The 19798-nt window shown below is 45.3% G+C and overlaps 2 protein-coding genes and 1 long non-coding RNA gene across 39 annotated transcripts in view; 1 reads left to right on the forward strand and 2 right to left on the reverse strand.

The window, feature by feature from the left end:
• Positions 1-3406, reverse strand: part of FNBP1 (formin binding protein 1) — a 93236-nt gene extending 89830 nt beyond the window's left edge. For all 30 annotated transcript variants that reach the window (XM_071454336.1, XM_071454364.1, XM_071454361.1 and 27 more), the window contains exon 1: positions 3167-3406. In XM_071454336.1, coding sequence (XP_071310437.1) covers positions 3167-3190 — 24 coding nt within the window. In that variant the 5' untranslated portion in view covers positions 3191-3406. The remainder of the gene's footprint in view (positions 1-3166) is intronic.
• A 160-nt stretch (positions 3407-3566) lies between these two features.
• Positions 3567-9752, reverse strand: LOC139603304 (uncharacterized). 2 transcript variants are annotated; one of them, XR_011683645.1, is made up of 4 exons: positions 9615-9752; positions 8722-8961; positions 5402-5534; positions 3567-4730 (listed from the first exon to the last, which is right to left on the reverse strand). It is a non-coding gene; the product is annotated as an uncharacterized lncRNA (long non-coding RNA). The 2 variants fall into 2 exon arrangements; XR_011683644.1 differs by lacking the exons at positions 3567-4730; positions 5402-5534 and having other exon boundaries at positions 5598-8961.
• Positions 9633-19798, forward strand: part of GPR107 (G protein-coupled receptor 107) — a 45382-nt gene continuing 35216 nt past the window's right edge. For 5 of the 7 annotated variants that reach the window (XM_071454000.1, XM_071454001.1, XM_071454003.1 and 2 more), the window contains exons 1-8: positions 9677-9763; positions 10479-10675; positions 15438-15563; positions 16299-16349; positions 16562-16650; positions 17307-17473; positions 19177-19211; positions 19418-19474. In XM_071454000.1, the coding sequence (XP_071310101.1) occupies positions 10580-10675; positions 15438-15563; positions 16299-16349; positions 16562-16650; positions 17307-17473; positions 19177-19211; positions 19418-19474 (621 nt within the window). In that variant the 5' untranslated portion in view covers positions 9677-9763; positions 10479-10579. Of the gene's footprint in view, positions 9764-10478; positions 10681-15437; positions 15564-16298; positions 16350-16561; positions 16651-17306; positions 17474-19176; positions 19212-19417; positions 19475-19798 lie in introns of those variants that run through there. The other 2 variants (XM_071454005.1, XM_071454006.1) reach the window with 2 other exon arrangements.

Raw genomic sequence — 19798 nt, forward strand, 5'->3', positions numbered from 1 at the left:
ACCCTTCAGAAGACCTGTGGATGCCATGCTCCATGTTCTTTCCCATTAGCCAAGAGAGGAAAAAGGTGAAGGAGATCCCAGTGTGCTTTTACAGCCTGTTGTCCCCAAAGCACAGCACTGAAGGTACAAGTCGGGTCTGGGCATCCCTACATCACCTTTACTTATCACTTCCACTTCTTAAGTACTTAGAAAACACTGCCAGTTTCAAGAATCAGATGTGAAATAAATATGTACTACACCCTCCTACCTGTCAGCCCTTCATGCACTCTTGAACTCAGGTCAAAACCAAAATGTTTTGGTGCTGTGCCTGCACTTTTTCCTTAACCCACTGCCTCCTCCTCAGCTCCTGAATGTTTGGAGTACAACAGGAAGAATTCTGGAGGGCTTGGATGGACAGAAGCTGCAAGCAGGGTTCCATGAGACCTCCAGGTTTTGTTCTGCAACACCGGATTGCTGGGAGGCCCCAGCCGAGCTCATTACCCCCAGAACTCCACCCCATGCAGGATATAAACGCTGCATTAGGACATCTGATAATTCTGCTGGTTAGGGGTCCTTTTACACTCCCAGGGACAATCTTGAGATGTTACCCAAAGTCCAGAATCAAGTGAAATATCAGAAGGAACTTAACAATAGGATTTGCAAGCCAAAGGCACAGGATGCACTCACATCACAGCACAAGGCTAAAAGCCTGTTTGGGGAATAACTCACACACTGCCAAAGGGATTTTATAGCTTCTGAAGTATGAGGCTTTCTGCAACCAGGCTTTTTCTCCCCCAAGGAAAGAACAGAAATTCTACATAACTCCAACATTAACATTCTATGAGCTCTAAAAAGCAAGCTGATTTTACTTCTTTGCTAAATTTAAAGGGTGAATCATGAACATGCACCCAGCCTGGTAGATCAGTAATACAGGGTGCAAGTCAAGCCTGATCAAACATTGCTGATTTTTCTAGCAAATTTCTGAACTACAGTTAAAAACACTTGCTTTTGCCTCAACTTTCAGCCCTTCAAACCACATGTCACATATACATGAGTCACATGTAGAACAAGCATTAGCTGCTTACCACACCTGCTCCTGAAAACCCATTAAAAAAAAAAAATAAAGACAACTGAGTTCTAAAGTAAATGGAAATTTAGTTTAAAAAAGAAATGCCATGATCAACAAAAGAAAGTGGCATATATTAAATACAGGTTGTTTGTGGGGTTTCCTTTCCAGTGAAAAGGAGAAAGAGTAAGAAATCAAATACCTAAATACCCAAAGCACTGGAAACCGACGTGTTTTCAGAGCTCTGCCCAAATTAAAATGGAACAACTCCTGCCAAATTTGTATCTAGAATCATTCATTCTCTTGATCCAACCCTTGTCTTCAGCAACTTACTACACTTCTCAGAGTGCCTCACTGAGGACTTGAAAAAATGATACTTTGATGCTGCTGAAGGACAGTTTCAGAAACAAAATTATCAGATTAAAAGTTGTTACAAAAGCAATTTGTAACTGTTGCAGAAGACGTATATGGCTGCACACATGCACACACCCCTACAAATATTACATAAAAGAAGAACTATTTATAGGCACTACTCTCTACTACCATCCTGGGTCAGGAACACCTCAGTATTGCTTGCAGTTTTAGGAGTAAAAAAAAAAAGAAAAGTTCATTTTTTGAGAATTCAGAGTTTATTTTACAGTGTAAAAATCGTCAAATTATGATGCCTTTTACTTTAATTCCACGCTAACTCTTCAGTCTCCTCCCAAAGCATCCAAGATGCAGAAAAAGGAGGCAACTGCAGGTTCTCCCAGAAACATTCCCATGCAGCAGAGCTGTTTATATACTGAATATATATGATGAATCAATGTAGCATCACTACACTATTTCACCAGCATTTATCACCTCTCTTTCTATGGCATATAAAACCACACCAAAATAACCTCTCCCAGTCAGCAATTGCTCCCTAATTTACTGCATAGGTCTAACCAGATCTGGCTAAAACATGACTCCAATGTCACAGCAAAAGGGGATGCTGAGCTGCCTGCCAGAGCGGGCCAGGAACGCACCCAGAAAGGACAGCAATTAGCACATCTAAAATAACCATTTCTATAAGAGGCGGCTCAAAAGCTCAGATGTGTTTTCATCTCAACTCACGCCGGTTACCAGCTACAAGCACATGACTACAGGAGAGAATCCTGCAGTGCTTTACAATCCAGATGACCCTCTGCCACTTATTCTTGACTTCTTCATTCAAAACACCCTTTCCATCTCCCTCCGCCCCCTTCTCCCGAGCACAGATCTGTCCCAAGATGTTCCTTGTCCCACCACTCGGGGAAGAGCCGCTCCACAGCTCCTGTCCGCGGGTACCAGCCCTCCCAGACCCAGCAGGTTTGCTCCATGCTCCACCATCAAACATGGCTGCACCATGTCCTCTTTGTGATTGAATATGTGGAACAGCTCTTCTGCCTTCCCAGACCTCTTTCATCTGCCTTCCCTTATTTCTTCTCATTAGCAAGGGACCGTTTCACATCGCTATTGCCCACTTCTCTTTCCTTTTAACAGCCCAATATTTTCCATTAACGTTCCACCGTAAACCAAATGCATTTATACTTTCCAGGCTCTCCTCAAAAGCATCGAGGAGCTTTAGACATTGAAACCCTCTGCACCATTAAAACCTGCTTTATTTACACACAACACAAAACTCTCCTCGTAAAAATCTCCGTCCTTCAGATCCAGCGTGGAGAGAAGCCCCTTAACAGCAGCGACAGGAAATTTTATCATCTGGCTTTTCTTCCCTGCAGCTCCCTCTCCTGAAACCGGACCCCCTGTCCATAGATCCACCTCGGAGCCTCCCGCAGCAGCCACACACAAAACCCACCCCACGCTCCGCTGCGAGCCTCCCTCCGCTCCCCAGCCGCCGCCGCTGTTCTCGTGCTACGGAGCTTTTTTAAAAAAAAAAATTAATTCCTTCGGCAAAATTAAATCAAACTCCTGAACCTCCGCTGGGATTTCCATGCAGAGGCTGCACATGAAACTTTCCGGAGCGTGGGGGACCCCCGGGCTGAGCTGCGCCGAGGCGGCGGCGCGGAGCGCACCCGGCTCCCCTGGCCGGCCCCGGGCACGGACCGTTATGCCCCGGTGCGGCTCCCGCAGCCCCGCTCCCCCCGCGCCCGCACTCACCCACAGCTCCGTGCCCCAGCTCATGGCTCCGCCGGCGCTGAGGGGCGGACGGGGGGCGCTGGCGGTGTCGCTGTGCCCTGGCTGTGCCTGCTCGCCCTCGGGAGGGCTGTGCCCGGCGGTGCGAGCGGAGCGGGCGGGACGGGCGCTGCTCACCGCCACTCCCGCCTCATCGCGCCGCAAAATGGCCCGGGCGGCGCGGGGCGGGGGGGGCGACTGACAGCTCCGGGCTGCGCAGGCGCGGAGCCGCCGCCGCCGGTGCGAGGGGGGCGGCCATGCCGGCAGAGCGCATGCGCGGCCCGGCCGCGAGGAGAGCGGGGCTGTAGGGAAAGGGGATCGGAGGGGAAAAGGGGATCAGTGGGGAAAGGGGATCGGGGGGGGGGAAACGGGGATCAGTGGGGAAAAGTGGGATCAGTAGGGAAAGGGGATCGAACGGGAACGGGGATCAGCGGGGAAAAGAGGGATCTGTGGGAAAATGGGATCAGCAGGGAAAGGGGATCGAAGGGCAATGGGGATCGGAGGGGAAAAGGGGGATCAACGGGGAAAAGGGGATTGGCGGAGAAAACGGGGATCAGTGGGGATCAACGGGGAAAAGGGGTCAATGGGGAACGGGAATCAACGGGGAAAGGGGATCGGCAGGGAAAAGAGGGATCAGTGGTGATAAACGGGGAACAGCGGGGACCGGGACCATGGGGAAAAGAGGGATCCGTGGGGAGCGGGGAAAAGCAGAATCAGTGGGGAACGGGGCCCGAAGGAAAGGGGATGCGCAGGGAAAAGGGGGATTAGTGGGGAAGGGGATCAGCGGGGAAAAGGGGGATTAGTGGGGAAGGGGATCAGCGGGGAAAAGGGGGTCAGCGGGGAACGGGGATCAGCGGAGAACGACGGCAGTGCAGGAGAGGGGATCGCTGGGGAGCGGGGATCAATGGGGAGCAGCGGTGGCTGGGGAACAGGGTCAGTGGAGGAGCAGGGGGTCAATGGGGAACAGGCATCAATGGGCCAGCGGGGATCAATGAAGAACGGGGGTCACTGGGGAATGGCATCAGTGGAGGAGCAGGGTAAATTGAAAGAAGGGGTCGCTAAGGAATGGCTGTCACACCCAGGGAGGAGGATCTCCCCAGCCTGCTCCCAGAATCACCAGCACTGGCACAGGTTGCCCAGAGAAGTGGTGGATGCTCCATCCCTGGAAACGTTCAAAGCCAGGTTGGACAGGCTGTGAGCAATTTGATATGGTTGGAGAGGTTCCTTCTTACTGCAGGGGGTTGGACCGGATGACCTTTAGAGGTTCCTTCCAACCCTAACTATGGTAACATTCTGTGCTTTCTAAAACTTACACAAGTTTTAGAAGTCTGTTTGTTGGATACACTCCAGGACCTCAATGTCCTTTTTCAAGTGAGGGACCCAAAACTGAATGCAGTATTTGAGGTGCCTCACCTGTTCCAAGTACACAGGTGGTGATTCCAGCCCCACCCACCTTCAGGTGCCCTTCTCTGCATCTTACCCGAGCCAGGTGAGGCTGGTTTTGAAGCAAATGTTCCAGTTTTGGTCATTTGTAAAGGAGGAAAGGGCCCTAGAAAGGAAGAAAACCCACAGCCTTAGAACTCAGAACCCTTGAAGCTGGCTCATATGTGGACATCAGGAGGAATTTCTTCATAGAAAGGGTGATTAAATATTGTCATGGGCTGCTCAGGGAGGTGGTGGAGTCACCATCCCTGGAGGTGTTCAAGAAAAAACTGGGTGTGGCACTCAATGCCATGGTCTGGCTGACAGGGTGGGGATTGGTCACAGGTTGGACTCAATGACCTCACAGGTCTTTTCCAACTGAATTAATTCTGTGAACTCACTGCAAGGGCTGACTTCTAACTCAGCTAAGCAGTATATACATCCCTCACCCCCAAAATAACCCAAATCCAAGAATATTAAATCCACCATCTGTCACCAAAATGCTCAGCAAGCAAGCAGGAAAATAACCAAATTATCTGCCTTTGCATAAATGTGGGTTATTGTAGCAATTACACAGGCCTTGCAAAAAATGTCTCATTTTCTTGCCAGAAAAATATTTGGTTTGCGATCCTCTGTCATTTATTTGAGCTGTGTCACTTAATCTCATTTTGCATTTCTGCTTTTCAGCTACAACAAATGTAAAAAGAGCTGTAAACCAATATATTTATTGCTGTATCTATTCATGAGAGATTTTCATGGGGGGGGGGGGGGATAAAAAAGGGAAGCATATTAATTCACCTGAGGTAAAAGGCTTCTGCTCATAAAGGGTGGGGATGCTTTTGATGTGAGAAGATAAAAACTGACCAGCTGCTACAAGAAGCATTATCTCCCCTACATTAATGCACTTCTTCCACTGATGCTTGGCTGTACCCTACACGAGGAAGAAAAATACATTAAGCAATTCCAACATTCTGAACAACAATGAAGACAAATGTTAATAACAGAATTGCATTTATTTTTATCCGAGTTCCATTGATTTGAACATGAGAGGAGAGTGCAGCTCCTCACACAGCTGTCTTTGAAGAGACACAACAGGCAGTGCTTTTGTTCATCATTAAAAGTTATTACTTTAAAGGGCTGGCTTCATAACAACTAAGAGACACCCTGTTCAGCTCATTTTAGAATAGTTCTTCCTTCTACTGCCAACATATTTGAATATCCAAGCCTGCCCTGCTGCCTGAAGCACAACCACAGTCTTCCAAGGGCTGTACTTCCACAGGCTCCCAGACACCATCTTTAGCCCTACATCCACCATTTTGCACATTGCAAAACCAGACAGCACTCTTCCATCACCACTTTTTCAGAGCTTAACCTATAAATACTTGCAGAAAAAGAATGTACAGAAGCAGAAAGCAGCACTGGTATCATCCGAGCTAAGTTTGTGTGGAATTTCCTTTTGCACAAAGAGCTGGGAGGGGAACAGGGCAAACCTGTTACACCAGCATGGGCAGGGAAACCTGTCCACACTGGGAGATAGAAATGCTCCACCGGTTCCAGGGAGATAAAGGCCAGAAATACAAGTTTTGTATTTTGATGGTACATTAGAATAAACCATGCCAAAAGCTATTACTAGTTGTCAAAATTTCTGTGGACAGAGGCTCAAGTCAAAAACTAAAAAAAGTTAGTTCCAGATGTGTCAAGAACAGGATTTTCCCCAGTTTTTGACTGCTTTTATTGTTTAGCCTGAGACTCTCCAAGGCAGGGACTGCCACTTACATTATTACTTTCAGTTGTGCAGTACCCAAAACAAAAGGGCCTGCAGCTTGGCTGGTCCCTAATTAATAATGTAATTAGCAATGACAGGAGCATTAAGAGCCCTTTATGCCAAAGTCGATGCTGGAAAGCCCAGTGGGTTCCAGTCCCAAAAAATAACTCAAAATTACACTTAAAAGTTAGATTATCTAGCACTTCTCCACTGAGTTAGCTCAATTCATATCTGAGCAACAGAAGCTGGATAGAAATTTTCCCTCAGCCAGGCTGAGAACAAGACCATGCAGATCTGTTATCCAGATATGGGCCTATTCCTGTAAATTCTCTGTTTATCTCCCCTGTTGTTATGATTCAGAACACTCCCAGATTCAGCTCCAAAACCCAGCTAGAAGCAATTCCATTTTTAGAAAGCCGGGACTTTGTTTAGGAAACCCCAATCCCCCTTGAAAACAGCCAGATTGACTGCTAAACGATTGAGAAACCATGTAAAGTAGATACAATAAATCCCTAAACTGCAGTTCAATCGAAACCTTTTTACTCTGTGTTTGTTTACTTATGCAAAGCAAGAAAAATCACAACTCTCAGAGCACGGACAAGCACGTCCAGCTTCCAGGACACAGCAGGAAGAGGATGTACCTTTCCCCCCAGAGTTACCACCCTTACAGCTGCTTCCCTTTGATTTTACAATTCTACCCGAATTATCCATGTCCAAGATAAGGAACATGGATGTCGCCGGGAACCTCTCGTACACTGGGACCGAAACAGCACCAGGAAAGGAAGGGGACACTCCTTTCCTAGAGGCCATCATCATCATCACAGCTGTTTCCTCTCTGCTGTTACAACACCACTCAGATCACTCAGACACAACAGGGGACCGCGGTGCTCTTTAATGCCCCAGCAGAGCCCAGAGGGGCCTGATCAAAACCAGATAAACACCTGATAAACCCTAATGGCCCTGGCCAGCCTCACCTGGGGCCTCTGCCCACACCCTCTGCCCTGGATCCAGGGGCTGCATTTAAGCTCTGGCCTGAAAGCCCAGTTGTTTTGGCCCCTGTTTTAGGCGGTCCCAGTTCCGGCTCAGGCTGTGCCTGGCTGTAGATCCCGTTGCTATGGAGCCTGGCTCACTTCTGACCTCACCTTAGACCGCCCTGTCCCTGTGGACCTGTCCAGCCATCATCAGACCATGACTGACCCTGGTTCCCATCACCCAAACTGCAGATGGACTTCCCAGCTCAGCCTTGCCCCTGGCTCATTGCTATGAATCCAGCAGATCACCTGGATTTTGGCTGCCTCCAGCCCTGACCCCTGGGTCTCCTCTCTTTCCCCAGGGACTGTGGGATCCTGAGTGGCTCCTGCCCTGGTCTGTGTTATCTTGCTCACCTCCCCTCTCCACACCTGTACTCTGGCTCACAAAATATAAATTTGCCATGAAATGGCAATCTGGCTCATTCTGTGCTGAGCTGTGCCTGCAGGCTGTTCCTCCATCATGATTTTCTGACACTGCTGATACCTTCCATCCAACGTCAACAATTCTCCACGATACACTTAAAAAACCCCCAAACATTCTGTGATGAGTTCTAATTATATGCTTAATTACAATTAAGGAATTAAAAAAATCCAGGCTAAGAATAACTGCATATATTGAAACAGCAAAGGGATCTTGTGTCGCAGCTACAATGAAACAAATCAACATCACAATGAAAATTATTGTTACAGATTATTAATGACAGTCAGAAGCTGCTTTGTATCTTGATAGAGATGTAAATTTAAATACAGACATCTTTTAACATACAAATTCTTAGAAAAATGCATAGCCAAAGAAAATAAACATGTTATAAATTCTCTTTTTTGTTCATTTTGTATAGGTAATTGGGGAACTTACAGGTACCACAATATCCTAATAGTTGGTGAAGAAATATTGAAAAAAAAAAGATCTTCAGAAAATTTCCATTCTGTTGCATAAAAATCCCTGATTGTTAGTAATCATCCTCAGGCTAAGGATGATTGTGGTTCTGAAGAAAGCTTCTAAAGGAAGCATTGTCAGACTAAAAAACACTCTGCAGGTGAACCAAATCTCAGAATTATAGGGGAATTTTTTGACCCCTCAAGCAGTCAAAGTGCCCCTGATATTTGTTATCGGCACAAAGTGCCCCTGATATTTGTTATCGGCTGCAGCTGTTTCTCAGGAGACAAAACTCCCCAGATTTCCGAGGTGGTCAGTACACAGGAAATATAATAATTACAATCTTAAAAAAAAAATAATCAAAAAACCGAAAAAAAAACCCAAAAAGCGAAAAACAAAAAAAACAACTCCCCCACCCCCGCCAAATTCCAAGAAAATCTCTAACCGGAGTTTCCTGGAATAAATCATCCGCTGTTTGCAGGTTCGTGGGTTTTTTCCAAGTTGTTTTGCAGCTCCGTGCGGTGCAAGGGCTGATGCTGCTAGGACATCTAGTGGCACACATAGGTACTGCCCAGAGAAAGAACATTACTAGAAAAACAGATTTTTTTTCATGCTTCCAGATATTTCTTGGTACCAGTCCAGGTTTCTTTGGCTCTCAGTGAGATTTCTCTGTTTGTTTTTTCACCTAAGAATATACAAGGAGGAAATGAAATTGTGAGAAAAAACGTACAGGAACATCTGAATCATCTCTTTAAATAAAGATGGGACATACTACAAAATCTTGATAAAATAAAAGTCAAGGCCATTGATTTTTATCTCTCTCTTCACCCTCACTTTGCCTGGTCCGGTCCAGTCCAGTTCTTTATCTCTCTCTAGACAACAGAACTTGTACAGCTGCTACTCCACACACTGAAAGGGAAAATCAGAATATCTGAGTTTTAGGAGCTGAAAGTACAAGGCTCCTCATTGAAAAATTAGATTTATTGACATGGATGGCTTCCCATTGCATAGTCTTCCAATTTTTTTTTTTCTTTAGCAATGTGCCAACCAAAAAGCCATTTTAATTGCCCCTATTCATGTTCACTTTGCTTCTTCTGTTATTTTCATTTTGAGCAACAAGTCATGGAAACGAGGCCCAATCTTCTTTTTGTTTTATTTGTAAATGTGACCAAATCTACTAGTTTAAATAGGTGCAAAATATTTTAAATAGGTGCAAAACTAATCCTGTAAAGCAGCAGAAATCTCTTTGTTTGTCACGTATTTTTCTGGCCATATTCAAAATCAATACTTTAACCCTGGCTTTAAATAGAAAGGCAATTTTCCTGTTGTTTGGACTACCTGATGTTCAGACGTCTGCTGTTGCCATAGCTCCCAGGAAGAAGCTGGAACTTACTGGTAGATCCACGTCTGAGCTGGTAACAACCACTTCAGCCCTCCCTGTAAACAACCATCCCACATCTCCCTGTGGACGATGCTGCAGGGCTGAGGTAGGAAGAGCTTCACTCTTTTTTGGGGTTTTCTTTTGGTGCTACCCCACAGAGGCTGATCTGAGGGAGGCTCAGGGGGTTCTTTTTGGCCACTGTCCCCCTCTGAGCCCCATGGCCATGGGGGGACCCCACACCCAGGGGGGACCCCTGTACCAAGGGGGTCCCAGGGCTGGGGAGGGACCAGCCCAGAGCCTGGGGGCTGCCATGGTCCTCACTGAGGGGCTGATCCAGCCTCGGGGGCACCGTGGGGAGCAGCCTGTGGGCAGGGGAAGCCCAGCAGGTTCTCAGGGGGAGAGAAAAGGGCGGGAAGCGCCTTCCCCATGGGGAAAGGCAGAGGGAGATGGGGGTGCTCAGCCTGGAGAAGGCTGTGGGGAGACCTCACAGCGCCTGGCAGGATCTCAAGGGGCTACAGAAGCCGGAGACGGACTCTTGGCAGAACTGTAGTGACAGGGCAAACGGGAGTGGGTTCAAACCGAAAAAGGGAAAATTCAGGCTGAATATCAGGAGGAAATTCTTCCCTGGGAGGGCGGTGAGACTTTGGCACAGGTCGCTTAGGGAAGGCGAGGCTGCTCCCCGGGAAGCGTTCCGGGACGGGTTGGACGGGTTTAGGAGCCCCCTGATACAGCGGGAGGTGTCCCTGCCCGGGCAGAGGGTGGCACTGTGCGAACCCTCAGCTTCCCCCCCCATCCCCAACCCCTCCATGACTCCCTGACAGGACCCGGCCCCGCCCACCGCGGTCACGTGACGCGCCCCGCCCGACACGTGACTCGCCTGACCCGGAAGTGGCGCGCGGGGGACGCTGACGCTGGAACAAAGATGGCGGCCCGCGGCGCTGGGGCCGTGCTGGGGCTGCTGCTGCTGCTGCTCCGCGCGGGCCCGGCCCGCGCCCGCGTCCATCACCTCACCCTCAAAGTAAGGTCTGCGCCGCCCCCGGCCCCGCTGGCTCGGCCCCCGGGTGCCCTGAGGGGAGCGGTGAGGCCGGCCCGGCCCCGCGCAGCTCCCGCGGGCCGGGATTGGTCTCCCCACGTCTCTCTCTCCGTTTTGCTGCGTGCCCCGAACCTTCTTTCTTTTCGCTTCTCTCTGAGCTCCCTCCCTGCGCCGAGGCCCGCCCGACGCCCGCCTTGTTCTGCTTTTGCCGTTATGCTCCCGTTCCCTTTGCCCGCGTCCCCCAAGTCCCGTCCCGCTTTTTCTGGCCGCCTGTTTGAGTCGCGGGCAAAGCGTGAGGGGCCCCGAACTGGAGCAGTGTGAGGGTGCAGCTGCTTCGCGTTCTGGTAAAAGCCATGTGATAAGAGAGTGCCGAACGTGGGCTGAGGGAGAGGTTTCTGAAAGTGATTTTGGTTGAGTTTCCGTTTCTGCAGTGTCCTGGTCGCTCCGAAGCGTGTTTGGCTGCAGCTGTTGTGCCCTAACCAAGCCATTGATAGAGGCTGAGGAAACTGATGCTGGCAGCTTTGTTTTGTTTCCACGGACTGCAGGGTGTGCTGTGAAGGAGTGATGTTGTTAGGCTATGCCTATATTTGAGAAGAGCTCGTTGTTCAGTGTTGTTGATGGGGAATGCTGGAGGTCAGGGTGAAGGTGTGCTCTGCCTGTTGTGCTGTGCCTGAGCTTGCAGGGGGACAGAGGGGCTGTGGGGCAGAGGGGCTCTGCACTGGGGTGATGCCACATTCTGAAGAGCTCATGGAAAGATCTGTCAATCTTCAGCATTTCAGTTTTGTTTTGGTTGTCAACAGCATGCAATATTCCGTCAGTGGAAATATTGGAAGGGATACTAAAGTGGTAAATGATGGGTCCTGCATTGCTGTGCTGTTGTAGCAGTTTAGGGAGAATCCAGGACTTTGCATCCTTTAGGATACAATGCTTGCTGGAGGTGTTCATGTCTTACTTTGGGAAATTCTCCAGACTATGTAGTTGTTTAAAGTGCAACCACATGAATATTGTTGTACTGCAGGAGAAGTAAAGTTTTTCCTGCAGCAGTCAGTGAGGAGGCTTGTGCTGGTTACATCGTTTTGAGGAATTTGTGACAAACAGTTGAGCACTGAAGGATTTCTCTTGGGGTGATTCTCTAACTTTTAGTAGAAAACTTCCTAGCTTGCCTCAAGCAAATGTTTGTGACCTTTAGTCCCTATTGGGGACTGCCTGGATCAATTACTGAATCCTGTTTGGTTTTTTTCCTCTCAGAGTGGGGTGTGGGTTTGGTTTTGCAGGTGTTTTGTGCAAGTTGCAGCACGAACTTGCTGTGAGAAGTAGCAGTGAGTGAATGCCTCTGCCCACCTGCTTTATAAACAGCTTCATTGTTAGAGCCGTTAAGCTTTATTGTTAGGGCAGTCTCTCCCTTCCTCCTTCATCCCCTGCTTTACAGTCTTTATGTAAACACCAGGCTCCAACAACTGAGTCCTTTCACAATGAAAGCTCCAGTCTGCTGTTCTTGCCAGTGGCCCCTGCTTTGCTTGCAAGTGTGCATTGACACTGAGCCAAGCTAAAGGCCACACTTTTGTGGGAGTGTTTGATATTAAATTTCCTCAAACAAGCTGTTATTCCTTAATTCAGAATAGCTTCGTTCTTGTATCTTTGTAATTACTGTGCCAATGTGAAGCCATTTTGTTGTCAGAAAAACAAGCCACAGTCTTAGCAGTTTCCAGTTCTAAAAATAACATTTTTATCTTTATAAAAGGGTACAAAATAGTTTTTTTTTTTGCAGTAGAGAAATGATTTGCTTGAATTTTGCCATTAGACTGACCTTGCCAGAGAAGCTCCTCCTTAGTAGCAATTATCAGCTTCATTAGTTTAATGAGATATATTAAAAAAAACCAGAACGCCTCAACTAACAAAACCTACCTCCTACAAAAAAAAAAAAAAAAAAAAAAAAAAAAAAAAAAAAAAAAAAAAACCAAAAAAAACCTACAAAAATTGGAAGTTTTAGAAGACCAACAGAAACAATTTCCAGAGGATTCCAGAAGTAGCTGCAGTTCAAATGTTTCTCTTGACCAAAAACAAAGCCTTTGTCAAACGTGGAATTATAGAGAAGATGCTGGTTTTCAATGGTTGCTTGTAAATACCTGTGGCTTTTTAATGTTGATAGGTTTCAGACTTCAGTAGCTCAGGCTGAAAATACCTTTCACAATAATTCACTCAGTCTTATGCAAATTATAAGCCTTCCTGTTAGTCTCACACCAATAATAAGATTCTTTCCAGGTAAGGGTCACCGGTCACTAGTGGAACTTTCACTGCACTGACAGTGGGATCCCAATTAGGTTTAGGGTAAAAATGGTAGAGAATATTTTTCTGCACATTCTGAGCCACAGAATCGTGGATTCCACTTCCCTATAACCTTATTCAAATACTGCAGGATCACTTCTTGTCCTACAGGAGTGGAAGAACTGGGGAGGATTTTTATGGAAACAAGATTGAGAACTTTGGGTATTGGTTTGACTGTAAGCTGTTAGTGATGAGTCCCAGATCATCTCTTCTTGGTAGGGCAGGCTTAATTTTAAATGCATCCTATGTCAATTAAATGAATGTGTGTATTAACAACTTGGATGCTGAAGCATTCACTTGTATGGCTTCACACCTTTGTTGTAAACTTAAATATTTCTGAAGTCAGTAGTTAAGTGATTATAAATAAAAGCTGGGTTCTTTCAACCCCATTAGTAAGCCAATGTCTTTAGGCTGTCAATATGTGGAGCAATAGATGCTCTTGCTGTTGCTTGGTGGCAACTGGTGACTGTGTGTGTGGGGGGGGGATCATGTAAAGCTGAAGGATTTGTGAACTAAATCTGTAAACTCTAAGCACTCAAAGCTGAGATAAAGCCAGGGAGGAAAGTGGTGTGTGTTGTATATTAATTATCTGCTGAGGTGGGGAGCATATCAGTAAATTAGCAGAGTAAATCACTTCAGCTGAGCTGAGGAGCTCTTGCAATGCTCTGAATTGAGCAGCTGCCTCTGGGCACATTTACGAGGTTCAAACCCTTGTGTCTGGATGGCACCGTGTCCCCCTCAGAGTCACCCAAATTCTCCTCTGTCCATTTGGGATTAAATACATCTGATGTGCCCTGTAAAGAGCCAGGATGAATTTTCTGTTCTGGCTGGGAGGTTTCATGGAGTGCAGTGTTAGAGGAACCAGGGGGGCTCCTGTTTCCAGCATGTTCCATGACCCAGAACCCACAGACAGCAGAGCTCCAAAACTCTGTTAAACACAGCATCTGCTGCAAGCCCTGGGGCACTTAACTTTTCTTTCCTTTTCTGAGAATCAAGGGAACCATCTGGTTATTTGCCAGGTCACCTTGATTCTATTAGGGTGATCTAATTACAGCTGGATTCCATGTGAGCTGTGTCAGGATGAGTGTCCTGCTGTTACAGTGAGGGATGTTTACCAGTCAGGAACGTTTTGTGCAGAGGCGTCAAAATCAATACTGGGCTAGAGGGAGGGAAAGAACGTTTTGTACTTGTACAGCTCATAGCTCAGTCTTCCAGAACTGTCTCCAGAACAGTGTGCCTTTAGCAGCTCACTTATCTTTTTAGAGAATTCTGCAATCTGATTATCTTTTCCTAGAAGAAGCAGGAGGAAGAAACATTTTTTATTTTTTTTTATTGCCAACTTGTGAAATGTTTTAGATTCCATTTTAAATTTGCTTTTTGATTTCAAATGTTTTAGATTCCATTTTAAATTTGCTTTTTGATTTCAAATGTTTTAGATTCCATTTTAAATTTGCTTTTTGATTTCTGTTGTCTTGCTTCTGCTTTTCTTCCAATTAATGACCTAGTAGGTTTGAGGGACCAGCTGCAGACGTTGGATGTGACCTTTTGTCATCTGATGTGGCAGCTGTGTGTGACGTCAGCTACCTTTCATATGAGGTCCTTCGTGGCCTCCTTATTTTAAAAAAGAATTAAAGCTCACTGTACTTGAACCTTTATAAGCTGAGCAGGGCATGAAGAGAGATCAATTGCTATGGTTTCCTTGTCAGACTGAGAGGGAGGGAATTATTCTGCAGCTAAACTGGGAGCAGAGGAAGGGATTCGTTTTTTCCTGCTAGAGAAACTAACCCAAATAATTCTGGGTTTGGTATTTATTCTGTTTTTATTTTTTATTTATTTTATGCCAAAAATCATTTGGAGGTGTAGGACTATATATAAAACTTTATTTTCACACATGGTTTTCCAGTGTATTAATGTCTGCCTGTCCAAACACTGACCCTGCCTAACAGAGATGATCTGGGGTGGTGACAATGCACTTGCTAAACACTTGGCCAAACCCCAGCTCTCGGTTAGGCAAGATCCCCAAAGTCTATTTCCTCTTCAGTCTGTGGCAATGACAGCAGCCTCAATTGGAACAATAGCTGTCTTGATGTATCTGCTGTCACTTTGGGGGATTTTGCTGTATGCTGATTAATCAGTGATGCCAGATGTTTAAATTCTCCCAGAATTTTGCTTGCATTTTCCCAGTAGCATAGCCAGCCAGCAGAAACATGTCTGTTTAAAGTTCTTGCTGTTCAGGTTATTGGAAAAGTTGGTCCATTCCAGTGAAATAGTTGGTTACATCTGAAGGTATCCTAAAGAAATTTGCTGTTTGCATAATTAGATCTTTTGCATGAATATTCAAGTGTCAATCACTCACCCTGCTTCCCCTTGCTGCAGCAGATGACTCTGCATGTGTTTGTAAACTTGCTTTCCTCTCTAACAGGACGATGTGAGGCAGAAAGTGCACCTGAATACCTTTGGTTTCTTCAAGGATGGTTTCATGAGTGTGAATGTCAGCAACCTTTCCCTGAATCCAGAACCAAGCCCTGATGAGATGGACAGTTTATCAGTGAGTTCCTCCCGGGAAATTGCCCTCCACTTGTCTGAGGTGTCAAATCCAAACTCTTGATGCTGTTGGCTTTGCTTCCCAGCATGAGCCAATGATGAGGATCTGTGTATTGAGATTTATCCCTGAGCACTCTCCATTCTGCTGTAAGGATGAACCTCTAACTTGTTGGATCTCTGCTGAACTCAATGCACACATCTATAACTTTACATTGAACATCAATTTCCTAACAGTCCTCTGAGTTTTGTCACACTGTGTCATGTTGCATTGCAATTCAGCTTGTGATCATTGTGTCAGTAGGTTTCCAGAACAGTGACAGTCTTATTTTTAACAGAACTCTAATATTACATGTTATACAGCACATTATATTAGGGGTTTTAATAGAGATTGGATGACATACCTGAGTTCTTTCTCTGCTGCACAGTTTCACTTCTTCATTATAAAAATATTAAATGTTTTTGTCAAGCAAAACCACGTGGAATAATACTGAAATAAGTTAAAATGTTCAGAGACTGAAGATACTTCAGATTTAGTTTGGGTTTGAATCATGATTTTTTTTTCTTGGTGGATATGGATGAGTTTGTTACATTTGAATGTATTTTTCTGCCTGATTTGGTGATGAGAAAATACCTGAATTCCACCTTAAATGTAGGTTAACTTGTTTAGACAGCAGTATTTTTGACTCTTTCATTGGTGATTTGGCTTCAATTTGACAGATTCTTCTCAATTGTCTCCTAGGTCGGGTTCAGCTTGGATCGAACAAGGAATGATGGTTTCTCCACTTACCTGGTAAGAGTAAGGGATGTGAGCTTGCTTTTCTAAAATGGGACATCTCATAGTCTACCTCACTCTGGGGATGGCTGGAAGAAATAAAAAAAAAAATGGGGGATTTTAGACATGGGCAGAATGGATTTACAACTTGTGGGCTAAGAATGGTAACCTCTGTCTGGAGGGGAACGTGTCCAGAGGGCACTTCAGAGGTGTTTTGTTCATGTTACCAGGATGAAGAAGTGGATTATTGTATCTTGAAGAAGACTCCAGAGCCAGATGTCTCTGTTGTAATTTTACTTCTGGACATCCAACATGAAGTGTGAGTAAAGAATGTAAAAGACATTTTAAAGTTACTTCTTCAGTTGAAGATAATGTCACACTTGAGATTTTTTTTTTAGGGGCTTGGAAAGCATCTGTGCATGTAGGTTGTTTATTTTTAAGGGGTTACATGGCACTTGAGAGGAGGTGAGTGTAAAAGTAAAACATCTGCAGTATAAAATGGTCCAAGAATTCTTCCTGTGTATTGGAGGGGTAAAGGGACAGCAGGCCAAAACAAAGTACCTTAATTGTGCTGAATGAGCTTAATGAGCTTTGATGTCTTGAGTCACTTTTGCACTCAATATGGAATTTTGTTGTTTGTCTTGAATTATCTTTTATTATGGAAGTACCTTCAAGTCTGCATTGCTTCCTTTTGCAAGAGCTCACGTGTGGTGACATAATTTCTGGTGAGATTCTGCTTATCAATGCTGAAGAAACTTAATTTTCTTCATCTGCTCTTGTATTTCATGTAGAGGTAGAGTGTGACTTTTCCCACACTGATCAGTTCTGCTGTGAGTCATGATCTGGTTCTTGCCTGTGGTACAAAAAACAAGTTAAGACAAGTTGATGTTCCTTTATTGGGTATATGGCTGTGACAGCCTCTTTAAAAATGTTGGTTTACTTTCATTTTGTAATAAAACCTCTTTGTTTCTTTAGTGTGAAAGTACGGTTCTCTTCAGAAGCTGCTTCTTTGTTACCTAAAATTGTATTTGTATCTGAGGAAAATGGTACTGCCTTAAATACCAAGCTGCTAAAAACTTCTGAACTGAGCAGTAATTCTGATAAAAATGCTCCAAAGACCACTGAAAGTACAGGTGGAAAAGGTAAGCCAGCTAAACCTGACCTGTGTGTGCTCTCACTGCTGATTCCTCATTGCTGTGCATCCAGCACTGAGTTGAGGTCACATTCTGGGGTCCCCTGGGGCTAGAATTTAATGTACATCCTGTGTAAAGCTGTGCACAGAGCTGCCTGTGGGGCTGGGGTCTCCTGCTCTGTGATTTGTGTTCACCACTCCTGTTGATCCATCAGAGAGACAATGAGTGTTGGAGACCTTCAGTGCCTCTGAGGAGGGGTTCACAACTTGGTTGTCTTTTGTCTGGCAAAAAGAAGGTTAAAGTGAGAATTTTATGGCCACCAACAACTAGTTGAAGAAAGGTTAGGAGGACAATTTCAATCAATTTTTAGTAGTGGCACACAATGTCTGTTTCTCTTCGTTAAGTCTTGGATGTCTCAGATGGGATGTTAAGACAGAAAGTAAGTAAAATAAATAAGGTATCTTTCCTAAATAGGCATTCCAGTATTGTAGCAGATCATTTGTGCAATCCAATCTCCATATTCTGTGGTTTTAAATGCTTGACAAAGTAAAACCAGGGCCAACATGGTGCAGCCTGATACCAGGTGTACTTTGAGTCAGAAGTTGGATTTGTCTTCAGAGGTCCTTTCCAGCCAACATTTGTAGGAGTCTGTGTCTGTCTAAAGAGTTGAACTCCTATCACTTAGAAACTATGGGGAGGGAGGAGTAATTGTCCCAGTAATCTTTCTAGGAGTCACAAGCCTTTGTCTGGCTTCCAGACCAGCAGACAAAATAATTTTATAATCTCAGCTGCAATGGGATTAGCTCATGTTATCCCTTCCTGGCAGAGTTTAGACTTCAGATCAGACTGCTCAGCAGTAGTCTGAGTCTGTCTTGGCCTGTCACATTCACCAGCTTTGATACCATTCAAAAGCTTGGACAGCTGTTGGTAACAAGTCAAGAACCAAGGGTGGATGGCACTGAGAGAATGGATCTGACAGCTGTAGTTTTGCTTTCTCTGGTGTAAAAAGTGTGGACAGTGCACTGAGGTGTGGGAGCCAAAAGCAAAGCTCAAGTCTTGAACTTTTGCTTCCTGGTCGAAAGAGATGACCTAATGTTTGAAAAGCTTCTTAGAGGAGTAGAGTCAAACTGTGAACTTGACATGCTGCTCTACTGAAGGCTCCTGTCACCTCAAGTTCTGAGGAAATGCTGGCCTGGCAGGTCACCTATGCTTTTGTGGTTTGTTTGTTTGTATTTTTACTGGGAGCTTAGTGGAAAGCTGTGAATTTTTACCTTCCTCATATGGAAATTAGGATTTCCATATGTTTGTCAGGCCATGTATTAATGCTCAGATTGAGATTTGTCAGTGAGATTAACAGTACTCAGTCATAACATAAAAAGTCAGAGCTGTGTCTTGCATTTGCTTTAGGTCACCTGCCTCTGGTCATTCTCACCAGAGGGGTTGGAAAGATTTCTAGGGTAGAGTTTCATAGGAGGTGTAAGAATAGGGAATCCTATCCTGGCATGTGAGGATGCATTCAGAATGAATGCTGGCTGTGGGAAGAGTCCTCTGAGAGTAAGGAGAGGCTGGGGAAGTGTCTCTGTCAATGATTAGCTGGGAAACTGCCACGCAGACAAGTGTAGGAAGGTGTGAGTAAGGTATTGACAACGTGGTGGTTTCTGAGGATGTCTAAATGCAAACACTAAATGTACCATTCATACTTTTATCTCTAGATAAGAAGTCCAAACGAAGTACAACATCTTCCCAGGTAAGAAAATATCTGGGGTTCTCTTTCACCAAGACCCTGGGGGGATATTCCAGTAGAATCATAGCAGAAAAGTGGAGAGTATTTGCTATTGCTCTCAGCCTCCACTATAAATATACAGAATGTAAATTTTATTGTCTGGTTGATGTAGCCAAATGTTTTAGTTACAGAAGAAAATAAAATCTAAAGGTCTCTTTCCCTTTTCCCAGAGCATGGTAGAACAAGAGCATCCTGTACGCCATGTCCACGGAATTTTTTCATTTGAGGTAGGGTGTCTGCCAGTGTCTAAACTCAGTTCCTTCACTGTCCTACTTTGGAAAAGTGAAAGTCTAGGATATAGATGTCTCTCTGATAGCAGGAGTTTGCCTGAAAATTTACTGAGCTAAGCATCAGTGATGGAAATCTTTCTTTATAAGTTGTGAGAGCTGCTTTTAACTTGGCTTTGTTGTGATGCTGTTCTAAATATCATAGTCTATGAGCCTCAGCATATTAAAGTTTACTGTGATAGTAGTGCAGATTGCTGATAACAAATAGCTGTGACCTGACTGATGATTCAAGGGAAGATCCTCTATATGAAGCCAGATTAATGC

Source organism: Agelaius tricolor, unplaced genomic scaffold, assembly GCF_023055355.1.
Source record: "Agelaius tricolor isolate 1412-34295 unplaced genomic scaffold, bAgeTri1.0.p SCAF_38, whole genome shotgun sequence".
Lineage (NCBI taxonomy): Eukaryota > Metazoa > Chordata > Aves > Passeriformes > Icteridae > Agelaius > Agelaius tricolor.